The 25,673-nt window shown below is 43.5% G+C and overlaps 2 protein-coding genes and 1 long non-coding RNA gene across 4 annotated transcripts; 1 reads left to right on the top strand and 2 right to left on the bottom strand.

Annotated features, from left to right (window-relative positions):
• Window positions 1–586: 586 nt before the first annotated feature.
• LOC126992713 (zinc finger protein OZF-like) lies at window positions 587–9,998 on the bottom strand. 2 transcript variants are annotated; one of them, XM_050851524.1, is made up of 3 exons: window positions 9,645–9,998; window positions 8,636–8,685; window positions 587–4,399 (listed from the first exon to the last, which is right to left on the bottom strand). In XM_050851524.1, exon 3 carries the CDS (start codon window positions 4,088–4,090, stop codon window positions 2,657–2,659), a length of 1,434 nt encoding a protein of 477 aa, XP_050707481.1. In that variant the 5' UTR covers window positions 4,091–4,399; window positions 8,636–8,685; window positions 9,645–9,998; the 3' UTR covers window positions 587–2,656. The 2 variants fall into 2 exon arrangements, with proteins under 2 accessions (XP_050707481.1, XP_050707480.1); XM_050851523.1 differs by lacking the exon at window positions 8,636–8,685.
• Window positions 9,999–16,050: 6,052 nt separating this feature from the next.
• On the top strand, window positions 16,051–25,346 carry LOC126992711 (cathepsin B-like). The gene is made up of 4 exons (XM_050851522.1): window positions 16,051–16,202; window positions 17,822–17,967; window positions 19,364–19,570; window positions 23,017–25,346. The coding sequence occupies exons 2-4, from the start codon at window positions 17,851–17,853 to the stop codon at window positions 23,686–23,688; spliced, it is 996 nt and encodes a 331-aa protein (XP_050707479.1). The 5' UTR covers window positions 16,051–16,202; window positions 17,822–17,850; the 3' UTR covers window positions 23,689–25,346.
• Window positions 21,706–23,010, bottom strand: LOC126992712 (uncharacterized). The gene is made up of 3 exons (XR_007746913.1): window positions 22,561–23,010; window positions 22,135–22,270; window positions 21,706–21,998 (listed from the first exon to the last, which is right to left on the bottom strand). It is a non-coding gene; the product is annotated as an uncharacterized LOC126992712 (long non-coding RNA).
• Window positions 25,347–25,673: the final 327 nt, after the last annotated feature.

Raw genomic sequence — 25,673 nt, 5'->3', positions numbered from 1 at the left:
ATAAAATGCTTAATAGCTCAAACTACACAAATCTCTGAGCTTTGTCAATTACACAGTAGTTAGACAATTGATTCAGGTTTCTTTTGATGTCTGTCTGGTGCAAATAAGTTTAAAACTTTTTTTTTTTTTTAGAAATAGTTTTCATTTTGCTGTACATCTTAACCCCATATCACCCTACAAGGTAGCACATTTTCTATTTTTTCTCCATATTCACATGTAAGGAGAGAAAATTTTAGATTTCCCTAAATAGTAAAAATATCCAAGATTACAATCCTAAATCAATCCAACAAGGAAAATAATCAATCCTAACCTTCTCTAATCTAACCAAAAAGGAAGAAGTAGACCGAGAGTGAGATGGAAGGATGGAGTAGAGAGAGATGTGGGAGACTGATGTCAGGTGGGAAGACGAGTGCCAGATGACGGGGAACAGGCTGGTTTGGGAGTGGCCTGTCTGTGGCCACCTCTTGGCTTGGAGCTAATTAATTCCTTACAGAAGGGGACATGTTTCCCAAATGAAAAGAATCTCCCAATACATATGATTAATATAAACTAAATCATGCAACTTAAAAGACAAGCATAAAGCATCTCATTTTATTTAATATTCATTAGCTTGTATTAAACTCATTGTTTGTACTACAATTCTCTCCAGTATTCAATTTTGCCTTTTGTGACACCAACCATCATATATACTCATCCGAGACCCAAAGGTCATACCTATTTACAAATCAAGAAATAATAACCTTATTAAATATTATTGCCCAGTATCAAAAATATTGGAAGAAATCACTTGTACATCTTATGCCATAACAGTGGCTCAATTTGGTCTCTTCCTAATCTGCATTAACTACAAAAATTATATAGCTACTAAGTTCTTTTGGCAGCAAGAAACTTACAATTGGTATACTTTTTAAAAATCTTCTTAAAGCCTTTGACACCACGGATAATCATTTTTTGCTGCAACCACTTTATCATTATAATATAGGTATAGCATTGGGAATTTGGCACAAATACTTAATACAAACTTGGCAATATAACTGGATTGCTGCTAACAAACTGACAATCGATGTAGCCAAACTAAATATATTGTTTTTCGTAGCAGTTGCTATAGATGTCTGCTAAACTACTTATATCATCATCTAGTAAGGACCAGGAAAAATTGAGAAGAATGTAAGCAGTAGTGAAGGAGTTAAACCCCTTTTGATTACTTACACAAGTTTCACTCTACATACACATTGTACATGAGAAGCATAAACAATTTAATTCCATTATTTTATATGAATCATATTATTTCTTGTTAACAAAAAAGTTTACTATAGGTCATTCATATGGCCAAGTAACATTACATTTATAGGCTATACATTCAGGCCCATCATTGTGAAAGATGCAAAGCATCTGTTTCCTCAATCTGGTGTCCAATAAATACATATGAATGCACCTTTGATCTATATACTACGGCACTACAGTAAAAATTAATCAAGTAGGCACTGCAGTATCAATAAGTGTTGTATTATACCCACAAGCTACACACTAGGAATAGGTACCCAAGTGCCTGGCCACAAGCCAAGTGCTTTGTGGGAGGTTCATGCCAAATTCATTATTGTTTTTTGTCGTAAGACTAACCTAACCTATCCTGTAGTATTTATTCTTAGTGGAAGCTGCTGCCCCCAAACCACTGCTATTTGGATAGGTATTAAAATACATACAGTATGCCCTCTAACTTCATCTATACCCCTGATCCCAATCATGACCATCAACAAATTCCTGCTAGCCTGGCTTCACATTCATGAAAATGAACTTAAACAAAAACAGAGGCAAGATTCAATGTACTAGGAGTAACCTTACTTGACCAGTCTAACCTAACCTATCCAAGTCTAAAATACCATTAGATTCAAGATAATATTAAGTGTGTCATAATTTAAAGGTAAAATTAAGGTCTCTGATTTTATCTTAAGACGTGTGAAATTATGTTTCTGCCCAAAATAGTTTTATTTTAAAAGTGTATAGGGATGAGCAATCTTTACTATTACAGATATCTAGATCTCACCACTGTGAGCATTTTGAACCCAAAAGAACACCTTCTGCAAATTAATATTAACGTGAAATATTATTATTGCAAAATTTCCTAAATTTTTTGGGGATTATCGAGGAAAGGGTAGCCTACTAATTTCAAGACTGACAGTTTGTTTGGGGGTAATATATGATGCTTTTTATTATGGACAAGTTTTATTTTCTGAAAACCACTAAATAATTGACTTCAATGCCTGAGGTGCACCCACTACCACCAGCTAGAGTGGTGCCCCCCCCCCCCACACACACACACACACACACCCCACGCTGCATGTTTCCACACGCCAACACTGCATGCCAAATAGAATTAAATTAACCCAACCTAACTTAACCTACCTAACAGGGGGAACCCCTTAACAAGGGGGCTTGCCCCTCCTGACCCCCCTTAATGGAGGGATTTTGCCCCCCTCGACACCTACTTTTGTTTTCCGGAAGTCATTTTTTACTGTAATTATTAGCCTAACAAGAGGTGGCTACCCTTTCTTCAACATTATCACGAAGACTGTGAGGCGTTGGCTCTAGACATTACTAAGTAAGTATAAAATGATGGGCCCGAAGGTGTTCTTCTTCAGTGTTTTTGGGGGGCTGGTTAGGCCATGGGACCACGTGTGGCCTCTAAAGCCCCAGCAGTACAGGTCACTTGTGGCTGTTGTTGTTGCCCTGCTGGGGCAGGGTTAGACCCTGCCAAGCTTGCCTGCACTGGACTGCTCCATTCCTGGCATGCTTGAAGAGGTTTGTTTATGTGTGATGTGGTGGAAGTTGAAGCGACGGACCAATCACAGACGTGCTGGCTCATGGGCCAATCAGAGACCTCGGATGCAAAGTTGGCCCAGCTGCTAGCAGGGCCTCCCGGTCTTTCACCAGTGTGCTTAAGGATGTGTTTGTTGAGGTGACGCTTCTGAATGAACTTTTTGCCACACTCATGGCATTCATGAGGTCTTTCACCAGTGTGTGTAAGTATGTGTGTGTTGAGTTCACGCTTCTGAATGTACTTTTTGCCACATTCATGGCATTCATGAGGTCTTTCACCAGTGTGTGTAAGGATGTGTGTGTTGAGGTTGCACTTCTGAATGAACTTTTTGCCACAAATATGGCATTCATGAGGTCTTTCACCAGTGTGTGTAAGGCTGTGTGTGTTGAGGTGATGCTTTTTACTGAACTTCTTGCCACACTCATGGCATTCATGAGGTCTTTCATCAGTATGTGTAAGAATATGTGTGTTGAGGTTATCCTTCTTCCTAAACTTTTTGCCACATATATGGCATTCAAGATTTCTTTCATCAATGTGTGTTAGGGTGTGTGAGTTGAGGGTACTCTTTTTACTGAACTTCTTGCCACACTCATGGCATTCATGAGGTCTTTCACCAGTGTGTGTAAGTATGTGTGTGTTGAGGTCACGCTTCTGAGTGTACTTTTTGCCACACTCATGGCATTCATGAGGTTTTACACCAGTGTGTGTAAGGATGTGTGTGTTGAGGTTACTTTTCTGAGTGAACTTTTTGCCACACTCATGACATTCATGAGGTCTTTTATCATTGTGTGTAAGGATGTGTGTATTGAGGTTACTCTTCTGAATGAACTTTTTGCCACACTCATGGCATTCATGAGGTCTTTCATCAGTGTGTGTAAGGAAGTGTGCGTTGAGGTTACCCTTCTTCCTGAACTTTTTGCCACACTCATGGCATTCATGAGGACTTTCACCAGTGTGTGTAAGGATGTGTGTGTTGAGGTTACCCTTCTTCCTGAACTTTTTGCCACACTCATGGCATTCATGAGGTCTTTCACCAGTGTGTGTAAGGGTGTGTGTGATGAGGTCACTCTCCTTACTGAACTCTTTGCCACACTCATGGCATTCATGAGGTCCTTCACCAGTGTGTGTAAGGGTGTGTGTGTTGAGGGCACTCTTTCTACTGAACTTTTTGCCACACTCACAGCATTCATGAGGTCTTCCTCCAGAGTGTGTGGGTGTACTTGGTAAGGTCACCCTTCCCAGGGAGTCTTTTCCCACACTCTTGGCACTCATGGTTTTCTTCACCAGTGTGTGCAAGGTTGTGTCTAGTGGACCTGTTCTCAGTCTCAAGTCTTTTTGCACTCAAACTTTCACTTTCCTTTATGGCTTGAAATGAGTGCAGCAAGGTGGTGGTGGTGTGGCTCTCCTGATCACCCCTGATGCTCACACCAGAGACAGTCTGCTCCTGCTGGTCCCAGCCCCTCAGGCTGCTGCCCAGCCTTGCAGCCCCCACTGCAGCAGAAGTCAGCGTCAGCAAGGACGCAGGGAGCGCTGAGCACAGCACCGCCTCAGACCCTCACTTCTGCACCAGCACTGGCATGGCTGTAGGGGCAAAGATCACATCCTCAGAGAAACATGATTCAAAATGAATAATGAAGGCAGCTGCCAATTACAAAATTATAACACAGAGTATATCAGTTACTAGTTTTCAGTCACAATATTATGAAAACTACATCAAAGAAATTGGGAGAAAATAGAGTCAGAGCAATTAATTAACTGCCCTTGACAATCTAGAAGCAATCATGCAGCAGGCAGCTGAGATGGGGGTGGGGATGGGGAGGAACATTCCCCAGGTCTGACCTTTTACCACTTTCATATTCTTAAAGACAATGTATGAAGCAGTTGTTCTTCAGACTTACCCCCCACAATACACAGACAAGAGAAAACAAACACCTGAGCCTCACAAGACCATGAGGACGGCGGACTCTGCCGCCGCCACACTGACAACAACACAGTGCCACGCCTGGCACCAGTGTTTGTAGAGATGATAACTTAACTTAGCAAACCTAACATTGCCTCCTTACCCTTGTGTTAACCTACCCAGACCCAACACTGCCTCCTTACCCTTGTGTTAACCTACCCAGACCTAACACTGCCTCTTAACAGGGTGGCATCCCCTTCAACACCCTGATCTTCATGCACCTTGTGTTAACCTAATATTGCCTCTTAACCCCCTTTGACCACAAAAGTTTTTCTCAGGAGATCCCCCTTGAATGCAAAAGTCAGCGGAAAATTAACTTTGAAACTGAGAAAATATCATAAAAGATGTTTTATAGAAAATTTTCTGGTGCACCTTGCTGTGAAATCTTTCTAGGTTGTCACAATTAGCTGAAATTACACGATTCCTAAAAATTTCCAACTTTTTACTGGTGCAATGTACACATACAGAAAAAATCATTGAAGAAAAGTTGCTCATTTTATCATGATGGAGTCTGTAAAATATGGTTTATAATCTTTGACCTGGAAATTTACTCTCCTCTGTAGTTACTGACGGCTCAAGAGACGCTTCTTCCTCTGGCTTCTTTTCTTCAGTAGTCTGTAAAATCCTGCTTCTTTTCTTCAGGAGTCTGAAAAATATAGCTTATAACTTTGACCTGGAAATTTACTGCCTACAGAGAGCCAAAGTTGCCGTGAAACTCGAAAAATAATTTTTTCATTTTGGAATTAATCTCACTGAATAAAAGTTGCAGGAAAGCATCCTTATAACTCTACTGTGAAATCAGATTTTTATTTGGACTGACCGTTTGGCTGGATTCCCAAAAATTTCCAACTTTTTACTGCTACGAAGTACAGGAAAAAAAATTTAACGAAAAGTTACTCATTTTATCACAATGGAGTCTGAAATATATATAGTTTATAATCTTTTACCTGGAAATTTACTACTTACAGAGAGCCAAAGTTGCAGTGAAATTTGAAATATAATTTTTGTAAATTTTTGTAGTTTTTCATTCTGGAATGAATCTCACTGAAGAAAAGTTGTAGAAAATCATACGTATAACTCAACTGTAAAATCAGATTATGATTTGGACAGACCGTTTAGCTGGAATTCCATGATTCCCCAAAAAATCCAACTTACCACTCCTCTGAACACTCCTTTGAACAAAATATTGGTTCATCTAGATTCCTAGAACATCACGTATATCAGTGGAGGTGTTAAGACTATGCTCAGCACGCACACAACGAGCAGAAACTAAAGTAAGACTGCCGAAACAGGACGGCTGAAGGAACATAATCGTTCTGCAGACACCAGGAACTGCAAACTATTTTTAGCACGGAGTGGTGCCAAAGCGGCGTCCACACTAGGGGGTGACCAGGCCTGGAATGGACCGTATTGGCTATACAGGCAGCTCCGCACATGGCCACTCGGTGAACTGTCAAAGCAGTACTTTCAATAGAGTTCAAGTTATAGACTCGAGTGCGTCTGAGGCTGGCTTCAGGATACACGGCGTTGGTGCTGCCACCACTCCAAGCCAACGGCTACGCACGCTTCACTCCTACCCATTTTCCTGACGCTATTATTTGACATGAAGAAAAACTGAGATCAGCATCATCCCTTTCCAAAGAAATTCTGCATTGCATTGGAATAAATTTGTAACTGTAAAGTAAGCAAAAATATACGAAAATGAGGGTTAAGTAAAATGGTGCACAAATATTTTCTCCTGTATGCTTGGCTTCTGATCCTCATTGCTCATCTTTAGATCACAATTTTTTTTATTTTTTTTCAAGCACGGTCCCTGGATTGGCACACCCTTCTGTTTATGTTGATAGTGTGAAAACACCTAAAGCATCACATGAGCATACCATGAAGGCAGATAGTCAATCTGTGCCAGTCTATCATCAGCAGTACCTCCATCCCAGCCAGCAGTGCAGAGCAATGAGTAGGAGGCAAACAAGAGAGAAAAAATGTTTGTGAACCATTTTACTGAACACTCATTTTCATATATTTTTGCTTACTTTAATGTCACAAATTTATACCGGAGCAATGCAGAATTTCCTCAGAAAGATCAGCTTCTGGCCTCAGTTTTTCTTCAAGTCAAATAGTAGTGTCAGGAAAATGGGTAGGAGTGAAGTGGGTGCAGTCGTTGGTTTGGAGCAGCAGCGGCACCAAGGCGGTGTATCCTGAAGCCAGCCTCAGACACACTAGTCTGTAACTTGAACTCTGTGCTTTGACAGCTCACTGAGTGGCTAGTGTGGCACTGCCTGCATAGCTAATACGGCCAATTCCGTCTTTGGCTCCACACAACTCCCATATATGGTAAAGTGGGCGGGGCTACACGGAGCGGCAACGCGAGTTGAGCGAGAGGTATTTGGTGGGTTACCCATCGCGCAACACCCAATTGTCTATTAATAGTGAGAGGGGTCATTACCCTGCTGCGCCGCGCCTTCACATCACTCATGGCGGAGAATGACAAGTGCAGGCTGCTCACCAGTCGTGCCTCACCTGTCACTTATTATGGTGTGGATGCTCTCCCCCCTTACCCCCTCGTCAACCCACCTGATTCTGCACTGGCCCACCCATAGTGTGGACAGCCCTTTAGGGACAAAAGAAGTGCCAGTTAGTTACTTAGCATTGACAGACCTAGTTACACGCGCCCTTCAAATTCAAGATAGCTTCTCGCTCTCCGCCACTGGCATCATGCTCATTGCCCATGTCTGATATAACTATATAATGCCAGTGGCATCATCGTCATTAACCCCACTTAACCGCAAAAGTTTTTCTCAGGAGATCAACCCATAACGCAAAAGTCAGCGAAAAATACACGTTGAAACTGAGAAAAAGTCATAAAAGATGTTTTATAGAAAAATTTCAGGCGCACCCTGCTGTGAAATCCATTTCTTTCTAGGTTGTCACATTTGGCTGGAGTTCCATGATTCCCCCAAAATTCCAACTTTTTACTGGTGCGACGTAAATGATAATTTATTGAAGAAAAGTTACTCATTTTATCATGATGGAGTCTGAAAAGTATAGTTTATAATCGTTGACCTGGAAATTTACTGCCTACAGAGAGCCAAATTTGTGGTTAAAGTAGAAAACTATTTCTGGAAAATTTCTGTAATTTTTTCATTCTGGAATGAATCTCATTGAATAAAAGTTGTAGAAAATCATAAATATAACTCCACTGTGAAATCAGATTATGATTGGACTGACTGGTTGGCTGGAATTCCAAGATTCCCCCAAAATTTCAACTTTTAATTGGTGCGACGTACAAGAAAATTTATTGAAGAAAAGTTGCTCATTTTATCACGATGGAGTCTGAAAAATATGGTCTTTATATTATTTGACCCGGAAAATTACTGCTTACAGAAAGCCAAAGTTGCAGTAAAACTCTATAAATAATTTTTACAATTTTTTTGTTTTTTTTTTCATTCTGGAATGAATCTCACTGAATAAAAGTTGTAAAAAATCATTCGTATAACTCAACTGTAAAATCAGATTATGATTTGGACAGACAGTTTAGCAGAGATTCCATTATTCCCCCAAAATTTCAACTTCCGCTTCCCATTCCTCTGTACACTCCTGTGAACAAGATATTGGTTTATCTAGAACGTCACGTATATAAGTAAAGGCGTCAAGACTACGCTCAGCACACACACAATGAGCAGAAACTGAATCAAGAACGCCAAAACAGATCGGCTGAGGGAACATAAATCGGTCTGCAGACGCCATGATGCATAGGAAGGAACTGCAGACTATTTTTAGCATGGAGTGGTGTAAGGGACAAAAGAAGGGGGAAAATTTACGAAACCTTAGCCACCTCTGGCAAAGTTAATACTTACATCATGAATTTATTTTTGATCCCTGAATGCAGTGCAGTGACAAGTGACTTCTGGAAAAGAGAAAGAATCCAATTCAATGTTGAAAATAGGGGATAATAATTCACGAAAGCGTCGCCTCTTCTGGCGGTGGCTGCCACTGCAGCTGCAAATTAGCTCGCAGAGAGTTTACGGTGGGGGAGCATATTTAATCTATTCCAACTGAACTTCATGACCTAACAGCTAACATGAGGTCTTCGCTCATGCTTATGCGATTTATTTCTGCAAGGAGGTATTTCTCGCAACACCAGCAGCACCATCGCCATGGCGGTTGCCGCCAGAGAAGGCGACGTTTTTGTGAATTATTATCCCCTATTTTGAACAATAGATAGTCCATGAATTGGATTCATTCTCCTTTCCGGAAATCACTTGTTACTGCACTGCATTCAGGGACCAAAAAGAAATCCATGATATAAGTATTAACTTTGCCAGAGGTGGCTAAGATTTCATAAATATTATCTAAAAGAGGTGCCAGTTAGTCACTTGGCATCGACAGAGATCTATAATCTCCTTCCATCCCCAGCCACTCCTCACTCCTGTCTTCCTGCCTTCTCTCTCTCTTCTATTCCCTCTCTCTGCTTCCATCCCTTTCAGTCTTTGTAATAATCTTCTTCCTCATAATCTCCCTCACTCCCTTCCCGCCCACAGGATCGCCCATGTAGTTACATGTGCCCTTCAAATTCCAGATAGCTTCTCGCTGTCCGGCGCTGGCGTCATGCTCGTTGCCCACGTCTGATAGAACTATATGATGCCTGCGGCATCATAGTCATTATGGTGTTAAGGGCTTAACAGGGTGGTGTGCCCTTCAACACCCTGATCTTCATGCACCTTATGTTAACCTAACATTGCCTCTTAACAGGGTGGTGTGCCCTTCAACACCCTGATCTTCATGCACCTTCTGAGCCTGTGTTCAGCCCCTCATAGCTGTGGCCTGGCCCTGTCCTGCCTCCCTGCGGCACGCCTCAAGACTCACCTCGGGGAATATGGAGAACAGCGGCGGCACTGTTCTTCAGTGTTTGGGAGGCTGGTTAGGCCACGGGGCCACGGCCTCTATGGCCCCGGCAGTACAGGGTTGCTTGCGGTTGTCGTTGTGGTCAAGATGGGTCCCCAAGGTAGGGGCGAGATCCTGTCAAAATGTCCGGACTGCTGCAGGAAGGTCTGCGTACACTTGAGGGCGTGGAAGGCGGTGTTAGTTCAATCTTTGTTGATGGTCGCGAGCCCTGACTCCTTTGTTGATCAATGATCTTGATCTTGATCTTGATGTCACAGGTGGCTTGAGATTTTACCTAACTTCTCAGCTACTAAGGTAAGTTATCATTCCCTACATCTTGCACGCCACATGCCCTCCAAATTTCGCGTTATTTGACTGTTATACATCCTCTGTATAACATGTTTGATATGTGTGCTTGCAAAGTACTTTTTCAGTGGATTGAGAGATAGCAATTATAATATGTTAGTCCATTGTATCTTTTTAATTTCATGGTGCTCCCTACACATGTATTAATAGTTGTATAATCACACTCTGTCCTGCCTGGGGGTTGGGATGGCATGTTCCTCCCTTCTCCCTTGTTGTTTACCTGCAACAATAAACTATCAATCAATCAATCATCAAAATACCTAACGAAAATTAGATATGATTGATATATTTCTTTCGGTTACCCATTAAAACAATTATTCATTTTTAGATTTAAGATTTGAATCAGAAAACGAATCAGTTTTAGGAGCAAATATAAAGCACACGCTCAACTAACTAATATTAAACGTAGTGACATGAAATAATCACAATGTTGGCCACGTTGAAGCTTTTGTATAAATGACAAATATAATGCAGTCAACTTACATATTACAGTTTACAAAAACAGCAAAAATCATGAGTGTAGTGGTGTACCTGTGGCTAGGTTTCCTGTAGTTAGCAGTAATGATGCTCCAGGCCTCAGTAATGTTTCGGTGAAGCACTTGGCAAAGAAAAAAAAAGAAGTCGTCAAGTGTAATTCCAGATATTGACGAGGTTACTCAAAGTTTTAAAAAACTACATTGACAACAAATAAAATGTCTGTTGAGGCTTCAAGCCTGGGAAGCCTAGCTTGTTAAGTCATATATGACAAACTCTCAAATAACCGGCAAGTATTGTTAATGCCAAAGCTTATGCAACTAATTGTTGAAATGAAGAATATATCACTTGTAAACACAATAAATGAAGAATAATATATCACCTGTAAACACAATAAATGAAGAATATATCACCTGTAATTACAGGAAATCTCACCCATCGTTTTCATGTCACGTAGTACTATTATAGGCGCCCCTGTCAGCTTCCAGAAATCTGTGCAGAGCGTCACTCATGTTCAGAACATCTGCCTTCCTAGGTTAGCTCCTCTTAAGGTTTTGGCTAACAGGGGCCTTGGAGTCGGCATCCCTGTCCTCAGGATGTTTTACCTTTCTGTCGTCAGGTCCCTCATTGATTATGCTGCCCCTGTTTTGGTACAGTTTAGTGCGGCACAGCTTCACCCCTTGGAACTTATTCAAAATGAGGCCATGCGCCGGGTCTTTTCCGTTTGGCGTACAGCGCTAAAAGTAATTTTAATATAGATTTTTCTATGTATTTTTGTCCGTAGAATCAGAATATCACATTATTTTTTTGGAGAAATTAACAGTTTTTGAGTTATTTGCCTTTAAAGTTATTTTCTTCCTATCTATTACTGAAGGAATTCAAACTTTAAAAAGTCGTAATATTCAGTATTATATACAATTTATGAATCTTTTCCGTTTGCAAACCTTCAGCAGTCATGGAAACGCTTTGAAAATCCAATTCAAGGACTTTTTTTTTACTCTTGAAAATATGGGATAATGTTTACGAAAGCGCTTCGCCTCTGGTGCTGGCCGCGGCGAGGCTGCAGCGTGTTTTGCTAGAAAGACCTCCTCGCTGATATATGACACATATACATGAGGGGGTCCAGGAGGGCAGCCCCCTGGTTATTAGGGGTCGAGGGGCGCAGCCCCATAGTAGGTCGTAAAGTTCGGTTGGAGTAGTTTAAATATGCTCCCCGACCCTAAGCCCTCTGCGAGCTATTTTGAGGCTGAGGCGGCTGCAGCGTTGCCGCGGCCAGCAGAGGAGGCGACGCACTTTCGTAAACATTATCCCCTATTTTCAAGAGTAAAAAAAAGGGAGAAAATAACTTCAAAGGAAAATAACTTAAAAACTGTTCGTTTCTCCATAAAACGGTTGTCATATTCGGATTCTACGGACAAAAATACATAAGAAAATCTATATTAAAATTAATTTTAGCGCTGTACGCCAAACGGAAAAGATCCCATGCGCCTCATTCTGGGGTGCCCCAGAACTGCAAAACTTGAGGTCATGAGGGCAGAACTGAATCTGCCTCGTGTTGTGGACAGAATCTGGGAAATTACTTGTCGCACCGTCAGCCGCCTGCTTCGTGCTGGTGCAGTGCCCCTTCACCAGGCACTGGTAACTCTGCACCGTGACTCCAGGGCTCCTGTTACCTCCTACCTTAGGAAAATTTATCTCTTGTTAGCAGAGACTGGTGTGTTAGAAGCGTGCTTAGGCCTAGTTTACTCCCCGGCCCAACCTGCCTGGCCTCCCTATCGTGTCAGTGTAGACGTTGAACAACTACCTTTCCCTAAACGTGATTGGCTTCCCCATGTCCTCCAGGATCACTTCATGGTCAAACTGTCCAAGTACCCCTGTGTTCGGGCTGTCCATGTGTACTGTGATGGCTCCATAGATGGCAGCAGGTCGGGCTGTGGCGTGTTTATCCGGGATTACGCGTCCCCCACCCAGTACACTGACATTGAGGTTACCAGGCGGCTGCCGGGGTACCTGCCCTCGACCCGGGCTGAGCTGTATGCCATCCTTGAGGCTCTCCACACTGTAGCAGCTTTGCACAAAAATGTCTACTTGTTTGTCGATAGCCAGGCTGCATTGCATGAACTTGTGTCCTCCTCCCCTGCCGACTGTGATCTTGTAACTAAGTGCCTGACTGCCGTCCGTGCCCTTGAGGCCGCAGGTGCCACGGTCCACTTCACTTGGGTGCCCTCTCATGTGGGCATCCAGCTCAATGAAAAGGCAGACTGCCTTGCTCGACGTGCCCTTCAGGATGACACAGTGGACCCTGGCACTGACTATACGCTTAGCTATGTTAAGAATAGACTTAGGCATTATTCACGTGATAGCATTGCTACCCAACTCAGACACTGCTGTGACAATGGCAGCGCCAGCAGCCTCCACTATGTTAGTGTCTCCCAGCGCTGTGTTTACCCCTATGGGCGACACAGTGCCCCTCAGGATGTGGTAGCAATGCGCCTTAGGCTAGGCTATAGGTACTACTGGGAGGTTAGTAACTCCCCTGGTGTCTGCGCATGCTGCACGCTCTGTGCCAGGCCGAGGGGCCACACACTGCATCACTATGTCATGGAATGCCCTCTCATTGCTAAGTTTAAGCCACGGGACTGCCTTGACCTGCCCCAGACAATTTGTTGGCTCCTGAACCATGATGTCCTCCCTGCTATCCTCAAAGAACACCCTCAGTTTGCACCAAGGTGGTGATGCCGTGTGTGGCAGCCTGAACTACTGCCGTGCTATACAAGGCAGTGATCTCTGCAGTATTTTACTTTAAGGACTAGTATTTACTCTATCTCTGTATTCATTCCCATCTAGTGCTTGGGCAATGTTCTCCGTCCCCACATTTTATTGTCTTATTGTCCAGGGGGAGGTACCGCCCCCTCCCTTGTTGTGCTTTCCTTCCTACCATTGTATCTTTTTAGTTTCATGGTGCTACCTACACATGTATTAATAGTTGTATAATCACACTCTGTCCTGCCTGGGGGTTGGGATGGCATGTTCCTCCCTTCTCCCTTGTTGTTTACCTGCAACAATAAACTATCAATCAATCAATCTATTTTGAATTAGCATATGTGTAGTGCGGCGACGGCCTGATGAACGAGCCTCCCATAACCCACTTAGCCAGTGGGGTACCTCTTGGCCGACTCGGTAAGGAGTGGCTCTCCCGTCACGCTGGTCGCGGGTTCAATCTCAGGCAGCCGGGGAATACCCTCACTTTGTCTTGATTAATTTCTCGTGTTATTTCGATACACGCAGAGGACGTGTTGAGAAATAGGAAGGATGGAAAGTAAGCTCGTCGGGGCATTACAGTGGTGGCATAGCGGTGGGCATCCTCTCCTGCAGTTCTGTTGAGCTTCCCCGAAGGGGTAACAGGTAGGATGGCCCATGCTCCGAGGTTGATAGAAAATGGGAATGTTGGAGGTATGTCTCAAAGGGACATTGTGGAGTTATGTCTTAAAGGGACATTGTCAACACAGAAATTATTCTACATAGGGGGGAAAGCCGTGTAGTGCGGCGACGGCCTGATGAACGAGCCTCCCATAACCCACTTAGCCAGTGGGGTACTAGTCTTTGGCCGACTCGGTAAGGAGTGGCTCTCCCGTCACGCTGGTCGCGGGTTCAATCCCAGGCAGCCGGGAAATACCCTCACTTTGTCTTGATTAATTTCTCGTGTTATTTCGATACACGCAGAGGACGTGTTGAGAAATAGGAAGGATGGAAAGTAAGCTCGTCGGGGCATTACATATGTTTCTGTGCAGTGATGACATATGTAGGAAAATATAATGGTGGGAAGACTTTACACAATTTTTTTTATTTTCATCATGACAGTATCAAGTAACAGACATAAAAAACACTGATATGTAATTTCAAGCAAATGACCGACAAACACGTCTTGCAGGCATACTTGATTTAAAGATATTGTACATAGATTTACATCTATTTTACATATATTTTCTCTGAAAGTAACAAGTACCAAACACAAGCATTTGATGGGCATTCTTCATTATAACTGAAGTGTTGCTATGCATATTAGACTACACAAATTTTCCTGGATTCTTAATACTAATTTATTATGAAGTTAAGGGAAGTGAATGGTGGACAAACGAGGTAAAGGCCGGAGGCTATAGAAGGGAAGAAGAAAACATATAGGAAAATGTTGCAAAGGAGAATGCCTGAGAACGTTTGAGTGTGATGGACTAAGTTTAATTAAGTCTTGGAATAGGAAGGTAAAGGAGCCAGTAATGGAAAATAGACGGTGAGTGGCTGAAGAGTTTATATAGTTGAAATCAATCAATCACATGCAGTGGCAGTCACAACCCTATGCAACCCGCAGCTCCTCACTGATGTTACAGGATCGTAAAACGTCCCCTGGAAATGCCCAAAACTCCAATGAAAGCCTTGTTAAATATGTGCTTGGCCGCCGAAATTTAATGGATGAAAATTTGAGTCAAAGTCACGAGATTGCTTTTTTTTTTTTAGGTTGACGGTATAGAAGAAGGGTCAAACTACCACCTATTATAAAACTACCCCTGGAAATGCACAAAACTCCAATGAAAGCCTTGTTAAATATGTGCTTGGGGGCCGAAATGGATAAAAATGAGTCAACACGAGATTGCTTTTTTTTTTAGGTTGACGTTACAGAAGAAGGGTTGAACTACCACCAGGATTATAAAACTACCCCTGGAAATGCACAAAACTCCAATGAAAGCCTTGTTTAATATGTGCTTGGGGGCCGAAATGGTTAAAAATATGAGAGTCACGAAATTGCTTTTTTTTTTTAGGTTGACGGTACAGAAGAAAGGTCGAACTACCACCAGGATCATAAAACTACCCCTGGAAATGCCCCAAACTCCAATGAAAGCCTTGTTGAATATGTGCTTGGGGGCCGAAATGGTAATATGAGTCAAAGTCACGAGATCCACACTACGAGCTCGTCCCGCTACCAACTCGGCTCCTTACACCCCATCTGCAGGCTCGGGAAAATAGGAAAAAGGGAGAAAAATATGAAAGAAAAAGAAATAAGAAAGAGAAACAGGGTGAAAAAGATGGAATATAAAGCGGAGGAAGAAAAAAATAGGAAATGATAAAGAAAAATAGGAGAAAATAGGAACAAAAATGCATGAGACCAAAGCTCGCCCACAGTACCCCACACCCCTTGAAAGACTGTCCCCTTCCCTTTGATCATGACACAATGAAAAAGATTACACAGAAGGATGAATTTATACTGAGATACACACAGAAATGGCCTTTTATATCGGTCGACTGATAAGTTTATTGGTTCTCATATACTTCCACATAATAGATTTGTAGGTTAATAAGACGGTGTGGATAAAACCTAACGTATAAGGGGAATAAAATGGTAAGGACAAGACCGAGTTGGAATATTTGCCGTAAAAACCAACAGGAAATACACAGTCACCCCGCAGTGTTACCAAACCCTCGTCGCCATAATATGCTGTGCTCCCCTGAACAAGAATATCTCACACGTACTAAAAACACCTCAGAGAAACAATATAATACACCCTTCATTAAACACAAAGCCATACTCAGTCAGACCATTGGTGTTATATTGCTTTTTATTATCCCGACGGTAATAAAATTAGAAAGCAGAGGTTAGTGGCGGAGGTGGCAACACTGTCAACACTGAAGAAGGGGGAGGAGAATAACGTAAGCACAGTTATGTTTTCTTCTATTTATGTCTTTTTCTTCTTTTCTTCTCTTCCCCTTTGGCCAGTAGTGTTACGGCTTGTTATACCTTGATTATAGGCCTGTTACACTTATATTCTTTACCAGGAGATGTGAGTAGGCCTTTGTAAATACCCCGGTAATATTTTTTGTTTTAATTTTATTGCCATCTACCAGTCTGTCATTTTTTGCTCTCTCTCTCTCTCTCTCTCTCTCTCTCTCTCTCTCTCTTCATCCTTTCTTTCTTCCTTCTTTTCCTTCTTTCCCTTTCTTCTTTTATATTCTTCGTTCCTCTCTCTCTCTCTCTCTCTCTCTCTCTCTCTCTCTCTCTCTCTCTCTCTCTCTCTCTCTCTCTCTCTCTCTCTTCTACATATGTTTAAACCATTCAATATTTTCCAGTCCATCTGTCACTTCTTGTCCCCCCATTTCCCTTCCCCTCCCATATTGCCATTTGCCAGTCTGTCTGTCATTTTTTGCCCTTCTCTTTCTGTTTCCTGGCCATTGCATATTGTCCCCTTGTTCTCCTTTGTCCTCCTCCTCCTCTTCCTTCCCAGTCTGCAATGTATTGTTTCTTAGGTCACTGATGCTGCTTCTCACTTAAATAATTCACCATACACACTTAAATACTACATTCCTGGGTATTATTGTATTTTCTTCCCAGTCTCACAGCGGTACTTCTCACACTTCCCATCGGCTAGATCTCCTTATTCTACGCATTTTGAACCCCATTTATGTGCGTCGCAAACTGTTTGAAACGCCACTAGCGATTTTTGAAAATTTAGTGAGTTTTTTGCGGCAGCTTTGGGGCGTCACGGGGGGGACTGGGATACTTTGTTCCCCATCTCTTCTCACACTTACTTCTCACACTTCCCATCGGCTAGATCTCCTTATTCTACACATTTTGAACCCCATTTATGTGCGCTGCAAACTGTTAGAAACGCCGTTAGCGATTTTCAAAAAGTTAGTGAGTTTTTTGCGGCCGCCTCGGGGCGTCGATGCGTCGGTGCCGCCGCCACCGCAAAATAGCTCACATTCATTACCTACCTTATGAAACATCACTAGGTCTTCATATATCTTTTCTACAAACGCTTGGTTAGCGATGGTACGCTAGGTTAGCGATTAGGCCACGCATGTGAGACTAGGTCGGCCACGCGTGGTTATTATTATTTATTTTTTTTTAGAACACGCAGACCAACGGCTTCCATGCTTCGACTCTTGTGAGCTATTTTGCGGTGGCGGCGGTGGCACCGACATCCAACATCAGCGGCTCAGTGTTAGTTACCCGTGAAATGTCAACACGTGAGGATGTCACGCTCTCCCTCCCAGCCCCCTCCATTGCGCCCCGAGGCGGCCGCTAAAAACTCGCTAACTTTTCAAAAATCCCTAGCGGCATTACTAGCAGTTTGCGATGCACATAAATGGGGTTCAAAATGCGTAGAATAATGAGATCTAACCCATGAAATGTGTGAGAAGTACCGCTGTGAGACTGGGAAGAAAGTAGAATTTTACCCATTCCTGTCCTGTCCATTTTCGTTTCTTAATGTTGAGCGCCTGTGGGCTTAATCTATCACTATAACCAGATGTCTGTTCCTTTATTCCAGTATTCTTGAGTCTGCTGCTGGTGTAAGAGATGCGGTCGTTGTGGGTGATAGCTCTGGTGGCGGTGGTGGTGGTGGTGGAGGGCCAGGACTACGCTCTCTCGGACAAGTTCATTAGACTCCTGCAGAATGAGCCCTCGACTTGGAAGGTAAGGAAAGGAAGGGAGGGTGACTTAGTGCTTTCTTTTCTTCTTTGTTTTTGTCTTCTACCTCTTCTTTTTCTTCTCTTTCTCATCCTTTTTCTTCTCCTTGTCTCATAACACTACTCGGAGAAATACTAACATGACAACCTCCACCAAAGCCTTGTCAAACTATCCCCAGGCTCATAACACTACCCATGGAAATACTAACACAACAACCTCCACCAAAGCCTTGTCAAACTATTACCAGGCTCATAACACTACCCATGGAAATACTAACACAACAACCTCCACCAAAGCCTTGTCAAACTATCACCAGGCTCATAACACTACCCATGGAAATACTAACACAACAACCTCCACCAAAGCCTTGTCACACTATCACCAGGCTCATAACACTACCCATGGAAATACTAACACAACAACCTCCACCAAAGCCTTGTCAAACTATCACCAGGCTCATAACACTACTCATGGAAATACTAACACAACAACCTCCACCAAAGCCTTGTCACACTATCACCAGGCTCATAACACTACCCATGGGAATACTAACACAACAACCTCCACCAAAGCCTTGTTAAACTATCACCCCCCATGCTGTCCAAAATCCTAATGCAAGAGTTAACCAGCACCTTCATTCTTTCAGCCATACCTCTGATATTTTCCATGCTATCCAACATCCTAATGCAAAAGTTAACCAGTGCCTTCATTCTTTCACCCTTGTATGGTAATCCTTCCAGCCTTCCTTCATCTGTATTTCCTCCTGCCTATGACTTGAACGCCTTCGTGAGGGGAGTATCAAGGCAGCTCAAGGGCACAAAACACTAAAGAAACACAAAAGCCTGCAGGTGTAACACTCGTATTATCAAACGTTTGTGGCTCTTGTTACGGACATATTTCAAGGCCAGAGAGGAGTTAGGTCGGGTTGCCATGAGTGTTTTTCCCCTTCACAGCGCGGAAGCCTTGCAGACTTACCGCCAGGCTCAGGAAACCACCCATGGCAACCTCGGCAACTTCTGCAAGAGCCTTTTAAAATAGACGGACTAAGCCTTGTGAGAGTTTGATGATATGGACTTTAACCCGTCTGCTGTGATTGGCATGGATTTCGCTTTCACTGGCAGCCTGGTAACATGCTCCCAGGTCTTTCTCTGCCTCTGTGGTGGATAGTAGTGTTTCCCATGTTGTATTGGTGTGCTGGATTTCCCCTCCCAAGGCACAGGACTACATTTTTCTTCACTGAACTGTAGCAGCCACTTTTAGCTCCACTCCTGTAGCTTGGTGATGTCTTCTTGTAGGAAATCCACAGCCAAGGGGTTAATATTCATGTCTCTGTAGACCTCACACCTTGGGCGACTAAACAAGCACTCGGCACTCAGCACATCCTCCCTCACTCCCTCCACAGGCCGGGCGGAACTTCAACAAGCACCTGTCCATGCGCTACATCCAGAGCTTGATGGGGGTGCACCCGGACTCGAAGAAGCACCTGCCGCCACCCCTCACGCGCCCCGTCACAGACCCCCTGCCCAAGGAGTTTGATTCCCGCACCGCCTGGTCACACTGCCCCACCATCAATGAAGTGCGCGACCAGGGCTCCTGCGGGTCATGCTGGGTGGGTCTTCTAGTTTGTTGTTACTTGTTGTTATTGTTACTCTATTTTATATTTCTTACAGCGAGGGAGGCAGCTCAAGGGCATCAAAAAAGTCGCTAGCCACTGCTCCGCTGTTATTTACTGTTATTCTTTATTCCGTTATTACTGTTTATTATTGTATTTATTTTGCTACAGAAGGCAGATTATATTTTTAGCCTTTTATTTTTATTTATTTATTATTATTATTATTTTTTTTTACATCAAAGGACACGGCTCAAGGGCAACAAAAAGCATCCAAAAAAAAAAGCCCGCTACTCGCCGCTCCCATAAAAGATAGAAGTAAAGAGTAGCCATACCGATAGACATTTCATATATGCATAAAGACACAGATACAAATATTTCTTTACATATACATATACAGATATTTAAATACAGACACTGGTAGAGGTTTTGATTTACACATACAGATATTTGTTTACATACGGAAGTACAAGGCATTTCACATCTAATTGGTACCCTGAAAATGTCTGAGGTACAAGGCATTTTTTACTTTATTGGTACCCTGAAAATGTCTGAGGTACAATACATTTTTCACTATTGGTACCATGAAAATGTCTGAGGTACAATACATTTTTCACTATTGGTACCATGAAAATGTCTGAGGTACAAGGCATTTTTCACTTTATTGGTACCATGAAAATGTCTGAGGTACAAGGCATTTTTCACTTTATTGGTACCATGAAAATGTCTGAGGTACAATACATTTTTCACTATTGGTACCATGAAAATGTCTGAGGTACAAGGCATTTTTCACTTTATTGGTACCATGAAAATGTCTGAGGTACAATACATTTTTCACTTTATTTACAATGCATTTTTCACTTATTTGTACCATGAAAATGTCTGAGGTACAAGGCATTTTTTACTTTATTGGTACCATGAAAATGTCTGAGGTACAATGCATTTTTCACTTATTGGTACCATGAAAATGTCTGAGGTACAATGCATTTTTCACTTATTGGGACCATGAAAATGACCCTAAAATGTGAAATCGTGTCTTGCAGGGTACATTTGGTGAATCACTGGGACTGAAAGGATCTAAAAATTTAATATACAGTAAACCCTCGATATAATGGACCTGCTTATAACGGATTTTGAATACAACGGACAAGGTCAGACGGTCAGAAATCCACAGGGACCGACCAAGAATAGTTTTTGAACCACCCGCCTCTGGTAACTACAACAGCTTCTGCTGGCCACCAGAGCCTCCTCCCCTTATCTGCTGCCCCATCCTTCGGTTACCGCAGTCTGCCTCAGCCCACCTCATTAAATATTTTCCTCTTCGTGGTCTCCATTCAAATGAAGAATGTATTTATACCACAAGAAAGTCTTTTGCATCAATCCAACAGTACGTAAATGTAATGGAAAATAGGCAAGTGTTTGTGATATGTGAGTGTCAGTACTGACACAGATGAAGGAGATTGAGGGGGGCTAAGCCCCCAGTTAGGTAGGTTAGGTTAAGTTATGTTTGGTTAGTAAATTTATTCATCACGCGGTGTGGGGCGAGGAAATACGCAGCACAGGACAGGACATGGAGGTAGCATGCGTGGTCCAATTCCCGGGCCAGTGTTGCGAGAAATACCTCCTTGCAGAAATAAGTCATTCTGCTGTCCATCACACATGTGCACTGTTGGAATACTAGGCAGGAAAAACATTAAACTGCCTGGTTTTGCTCTAGTTTGTCCACTTGTGACCTTTGTGAGCAGTGAGTGAAATGTAGAAACTGTAAGCAAGTTGAACATCTCTCTCTGCAAGTTATTTTGTGGCTGCAGCTGCGGGCTGTGGCGGGTGTAACAGGCATTAAAAAGTTAATCATTTAATGATTTGTAACAGAAACAGTTAACAGATTATTTTATAACACCTCGAAAACTAACCCCCCCCCCCCCAAAAAAAAGTTTCGTCTGCCAGTGTGATATTGGCGCACAGGGCCCCACTGCCAACATGGCAGCCTCAGTGCCTCGCAGTCCATTGCCAATTGTGCTGTGCGGCTCTAAAGACAATGTGCAGACAACATACACAATAAAAAAAATGTATACCCACATTTATTGGTTTGTCGGTATTATTTAACTTTTTTTTTTTTTTTTTTTTTTCGCCGTTTATAATGGACTTTCGGCATCAACGGACTAAAGTCCCCCCCAATTAGTCCATTATATCAAGGGTTTACTGCAGTTCTTTTCATACTTATCAGTCATCCCACTTCACACACACTATCAGTACTGCACGAGGACCCAGTGGGAAAAAGTGACCGTGAAGAGCTGCAAATAAATACTGACGAAGAATGTGAAGATATTGGGTTAGGGAACCATGAGGAGGAAAGGAGAAATTACAATAAAGGGATGGAGCACACTAACACCAGACAGAGGACCAGGTGGAGAGGTGGAATTAGAACCTTTGCCGGGGCAGGATAGAGCACACTAACACCAGACAGTGGACCAGGTGGAGAGGTGGAATTAGAACCTTTGCCGGGGCAGGATGGAGCACACTAACACCAGACAGTGGACCAGGTGGAGAGGTGGAATTAGAACCTTTGCCGGGGCGGGATGGAGCACACTAACACCAGACAGTGGACCAGGTGGAGAGGTGGAATTAGAACCTTTGCCGGGGCGGGATGGAGCACACTAACACCAGACAGAGGACCAGGTGGAGAGGTGGAATTAGAACCTTTGCCGGGGCGGGATGGAGCACACTAACACCAGACAGAGGACCAGGTGGAGAGGTGGAATTAGAACCATTGCTGGAGCAGGATTAGTATGGAGCACACTAACACCAGACAGAGGACCAGGCAGAGAGGTGGAATTAGAACCATTGCTGGAGCAGGATTAGTATGGAGCACACTAACACCAGACAGAGGACCAGGCGGAGAGGTGGAATTAGAACCATTGCTGGAGCAGGATTAGTATGGAGCACACTAACACCAGACAGAGGACCAGGCAGAGAGGTGGAATTAGAACCATTGCTGGAGCAGGATTAGTATGGAGCACACTAACACCAGACAGAGGACCAGGCGGAGAGGTGGAATTAGAACCATTGCTGGAGCAGGATTAGTATGGAGCACACTAACACCAGACAGAGGACCAGGCGGAGAGGTGGAATTAGAACCATTGCTGGAGCAGGATTAGTATGGAGCACACTAACACCAGACAGAGGACCAGGTGGAGAGGTGGAATTAGAACCATTGCTGGAGCAGGATTAGTATGGAGCACACTAACACCAGACAGAGGACCAGGCAGAGAGGTGGAATTAGAACCATTGCTGGAGCAGGATTAGTATGGAGCACACTAACACCAGACAGGACCAGGTGGAGAGTGCCGGGAGAAGCCTTAATCCTGCAGTGACTAGTGAAAGCCGAAGATGAAGGAGTGCAGGGATGGTTGCTACAGTGTCTCACCCGCTGCTGTGTATTTCAGGCTTTCGGGGCGGTGGAGGTGATGAGTGACCGCACTTGCATCCACAGCGGCGGCAAGCAGAACTTCCACTACTCGGCGGAGAACCTCGTGTCCTGCTGCCACATCTGCGGGTTTGGGTGCAACGGTGGCTTCCCGGGCTCAGCGTTCAAGTACTGGGTGATAACCGGGCTCGTGTCGGGAGGTGCCTTCAACTCCACACAGGGTTGCCAGCCGTACGAGATCGCCCCATGCGAACACCACGTCAAGGGGGCCCGACCCAAGTGCTCTGAGGGTGGCAAGACACCGCGCTGTGCCCACCACTGCGAGGACTCCTACTCCGTCCCTTACGAGAGCGACCTCCACCACGGGAGCAAGGCGTACAGCATCCCCAAAGACCCCGAGCAGATCATGCAGGAGATCATGACCAACGGACCAGTCGAGGCCGCCTTCACTGTCTACGTGGACTTCCTGCACTACAAGTCTGGGGTGTACCAGCATCGCCACGGCCTGCCTCTGGGGGGGCATGCCATTAGGGTCCTGGGCTGGGGCGAGGAGGATGGCACCCCCTACTGGCTCTGCGCTAACTCCTGGAACACCGACTGGGGCGACAACGGCCTCTTCAAGATTCTGCGAGGCTCCGACCACTGCGGCATTGAGAGCGAGATTGCCGCTGGTCTGCCCAAGATAGCCTAAGGGGTCTGCATTGGGGAGGGGGACAGGGATGGGGGGGCTACCTAAACCACCCCGAGAGGCATGTTAAGGAGTGTTGGCATGTCTTAACAACCCTCCCACCTCCTGTCATGGCATTGAACCCTTTGTCTCATCTATATTTTACTTGTAGCCAATCTCCCTTCCCTTCTGTTATGGGGTTGAGTTCCTTTGTTTCATCTATATTCTGGTAATACTCCCCTTCCTCCTCTTCTCTTATGGGGTTGAATTCCTTTGTTTCATCTATATTCTGGTAACACTCCCCTTCCTCCTCTTCTCTTATGGGGTTGAATTCCTTTGTTTCATCTCTATTCTGGTAACACTCCCCCTCCTTTCTTTCTCTTATGGGGTTGAATTCCTGTGTCTATATATTTTTCTTTTAATACTCTTCCTTCTCTTCTTCGTCCTTCCCTTCTGTCATGGGGTTGAATTCCTTTGTATCAGCTATATTCTGGTGACTCTTTCCCCCTCTTCCCTTCTCTTATAGGGCCGAGGGTCATATTTTTAAACATTTCAGTCCCCCAAGCTCACACATTTAACAAGGCTTTCATAGGAGTTTTAGGCATTTCCAGAGGCACTTCTATGACCCCGGTGGTAGTTTGACCCTCCAACTGAACCTCGAACGTGAAAAAACACTACAGTCATCCCTCAAATAGTTCTGTTTCGGTTTTACGTGGATTTTCGTAGAAGATTTTTTTAGGATTTTTTAATTTCACGATGACCAGGAAATTTAAAAGTCCTAAAAAGATCTTCTATGACAATCCGTATAAAACCGAAACTGAACTATTGAAAACCGTACTATTTGAGGGACAACTATTGAAAACCGTACTATTTGAGGGACAACTATTGAAAACCGTACTATTTGAGGGACAACTATTGAAAACCGTACTATTTGAGGGACAACTATTGAAAACCGTACTATTTGAGGGACAACTATTGAAAACCGTACTATTTGAGGGACAACTATTGAAAACCGTACTTTTTGAGGGACAACTATTGAAAACCGTACTATTTGAGGGACAACTATTGAAAACCGTACTATTTGAGGGACAACTATTGAAAACCGTACTATTTGAGGGACAACTATTGAAAACCGTACTATTTGAGGGGCGACTATTGAAAACCTGATTAATCTCCTGATCGACCTTTGGATATAGTTAATGTGAGGCGCCTGAGAACACCAAACTGACACTCATATTATTAAACGTTCCAGTCTCTTTTTATGACCTCTTCCGAAGGCCAGAGAGGGGATATGTCGGGTTGCCATATGTGTGTCCCGTTCACAGTGCAGAAGCCTCCCAAAACTACCGCCAGGCTCTTGAAACCACCCTCGGAAACCCTGACAACTTCTGCGATAGCCTTGTGAAATCGACGGACTGAGGTCTTGAGTTTGATATGGGCCTGGAGTCTTTGCTTCATCTGTATTTTTTTTTTATTACAGTAAAGGAAACAGCTCAAGGGCAAAAGAAAGGGAAACAATATTGAAAACTAGCCCGGGTAAAGAGTACAGAGTTTGCTAGGCACTCGGAACTTATGTGTGTCGTTCCGCATCTGTTATTTTTCATATAGTTTTTTTTTACTGTGTTATTTACCATCCCGTTAGTGTTTTGATAATGGTGTTTATTTCATGTTCTCCCCCTCCCCCTCCCCCCTAGGCACTCGGAACTTATGTGTGTCGTTCCGCATTTGAGTTCCTTTTCTTATAGTTTTCTTTGCTGTTTGTTACTTACCATCCCATTAGTGTTTTGATGCTGCTGCTGCTGATGATGATGATGTTTACTTCAATATGCACTCCCTCCTCCCCCCCCTAGGCACTTGGAAGTTATGTGTGTCATCCTGCATTTGAGTTCCTTTTCTTATAGTTTTATTTTGTTTGTTATTTACCATCCTGTTAGTGTTTTGATGATGATGATGATGGTGGTGTTTACTTAATATGCACCCCCTCCTCCCCCCCCCCCAGGCACTTGTAA

The sequence above is a fragment of the Eriocheir sinensis genome, unplaced genomic scaffold, assembly GCF_024679095.1.
Source record: "Eriocheir sinensis breed Jianghai 21 unplaced genomic scaffold, ASM2467909v1 Scaffold5, whole genome shotgun sequence".
NCBI lineage: Eukaryota > Metazoa > Arthropoda > Malacostraca > Decapoda > Varunidae > Eriocheir > Eriocheir sinensis.
Note: the sequence above shows the minus strand (reverse complement) of the source record. Positions and strands in the feature narration are given on the sequence as shown.

Coding starts and splice junctions, on each gene's coding strand:
- LOC126992713 (XM_050851524.1), bottom strand. CDS start 4,090: ATGAGTGCCAAGAGTGTGGGAAAAGACTCCCTGGGAAGGGTGACCTTA.
- LOC126992711 (XM_050851522.1), top strand. CDS start 17,851: ATGCGGTCGTTGTGGGTGATAGCTCTGGTGGCGGTGGTGGTGGTGGTG. Junction 17,968..19,363: donor ATGAGCCCTCGACTTGGAAG/GTAAGGAAAGGA, acceptor CTCCCTCCACAG/GCCGGGCGGAACTTCAACAA. Junction 19,571..23,016: donor GCTCCTGCGGGTCATGCTGG/GTGGGTCTTCTA, acceptor TGTGTATTTCAG/GCTTTCGGGGCGGTGGAGGT.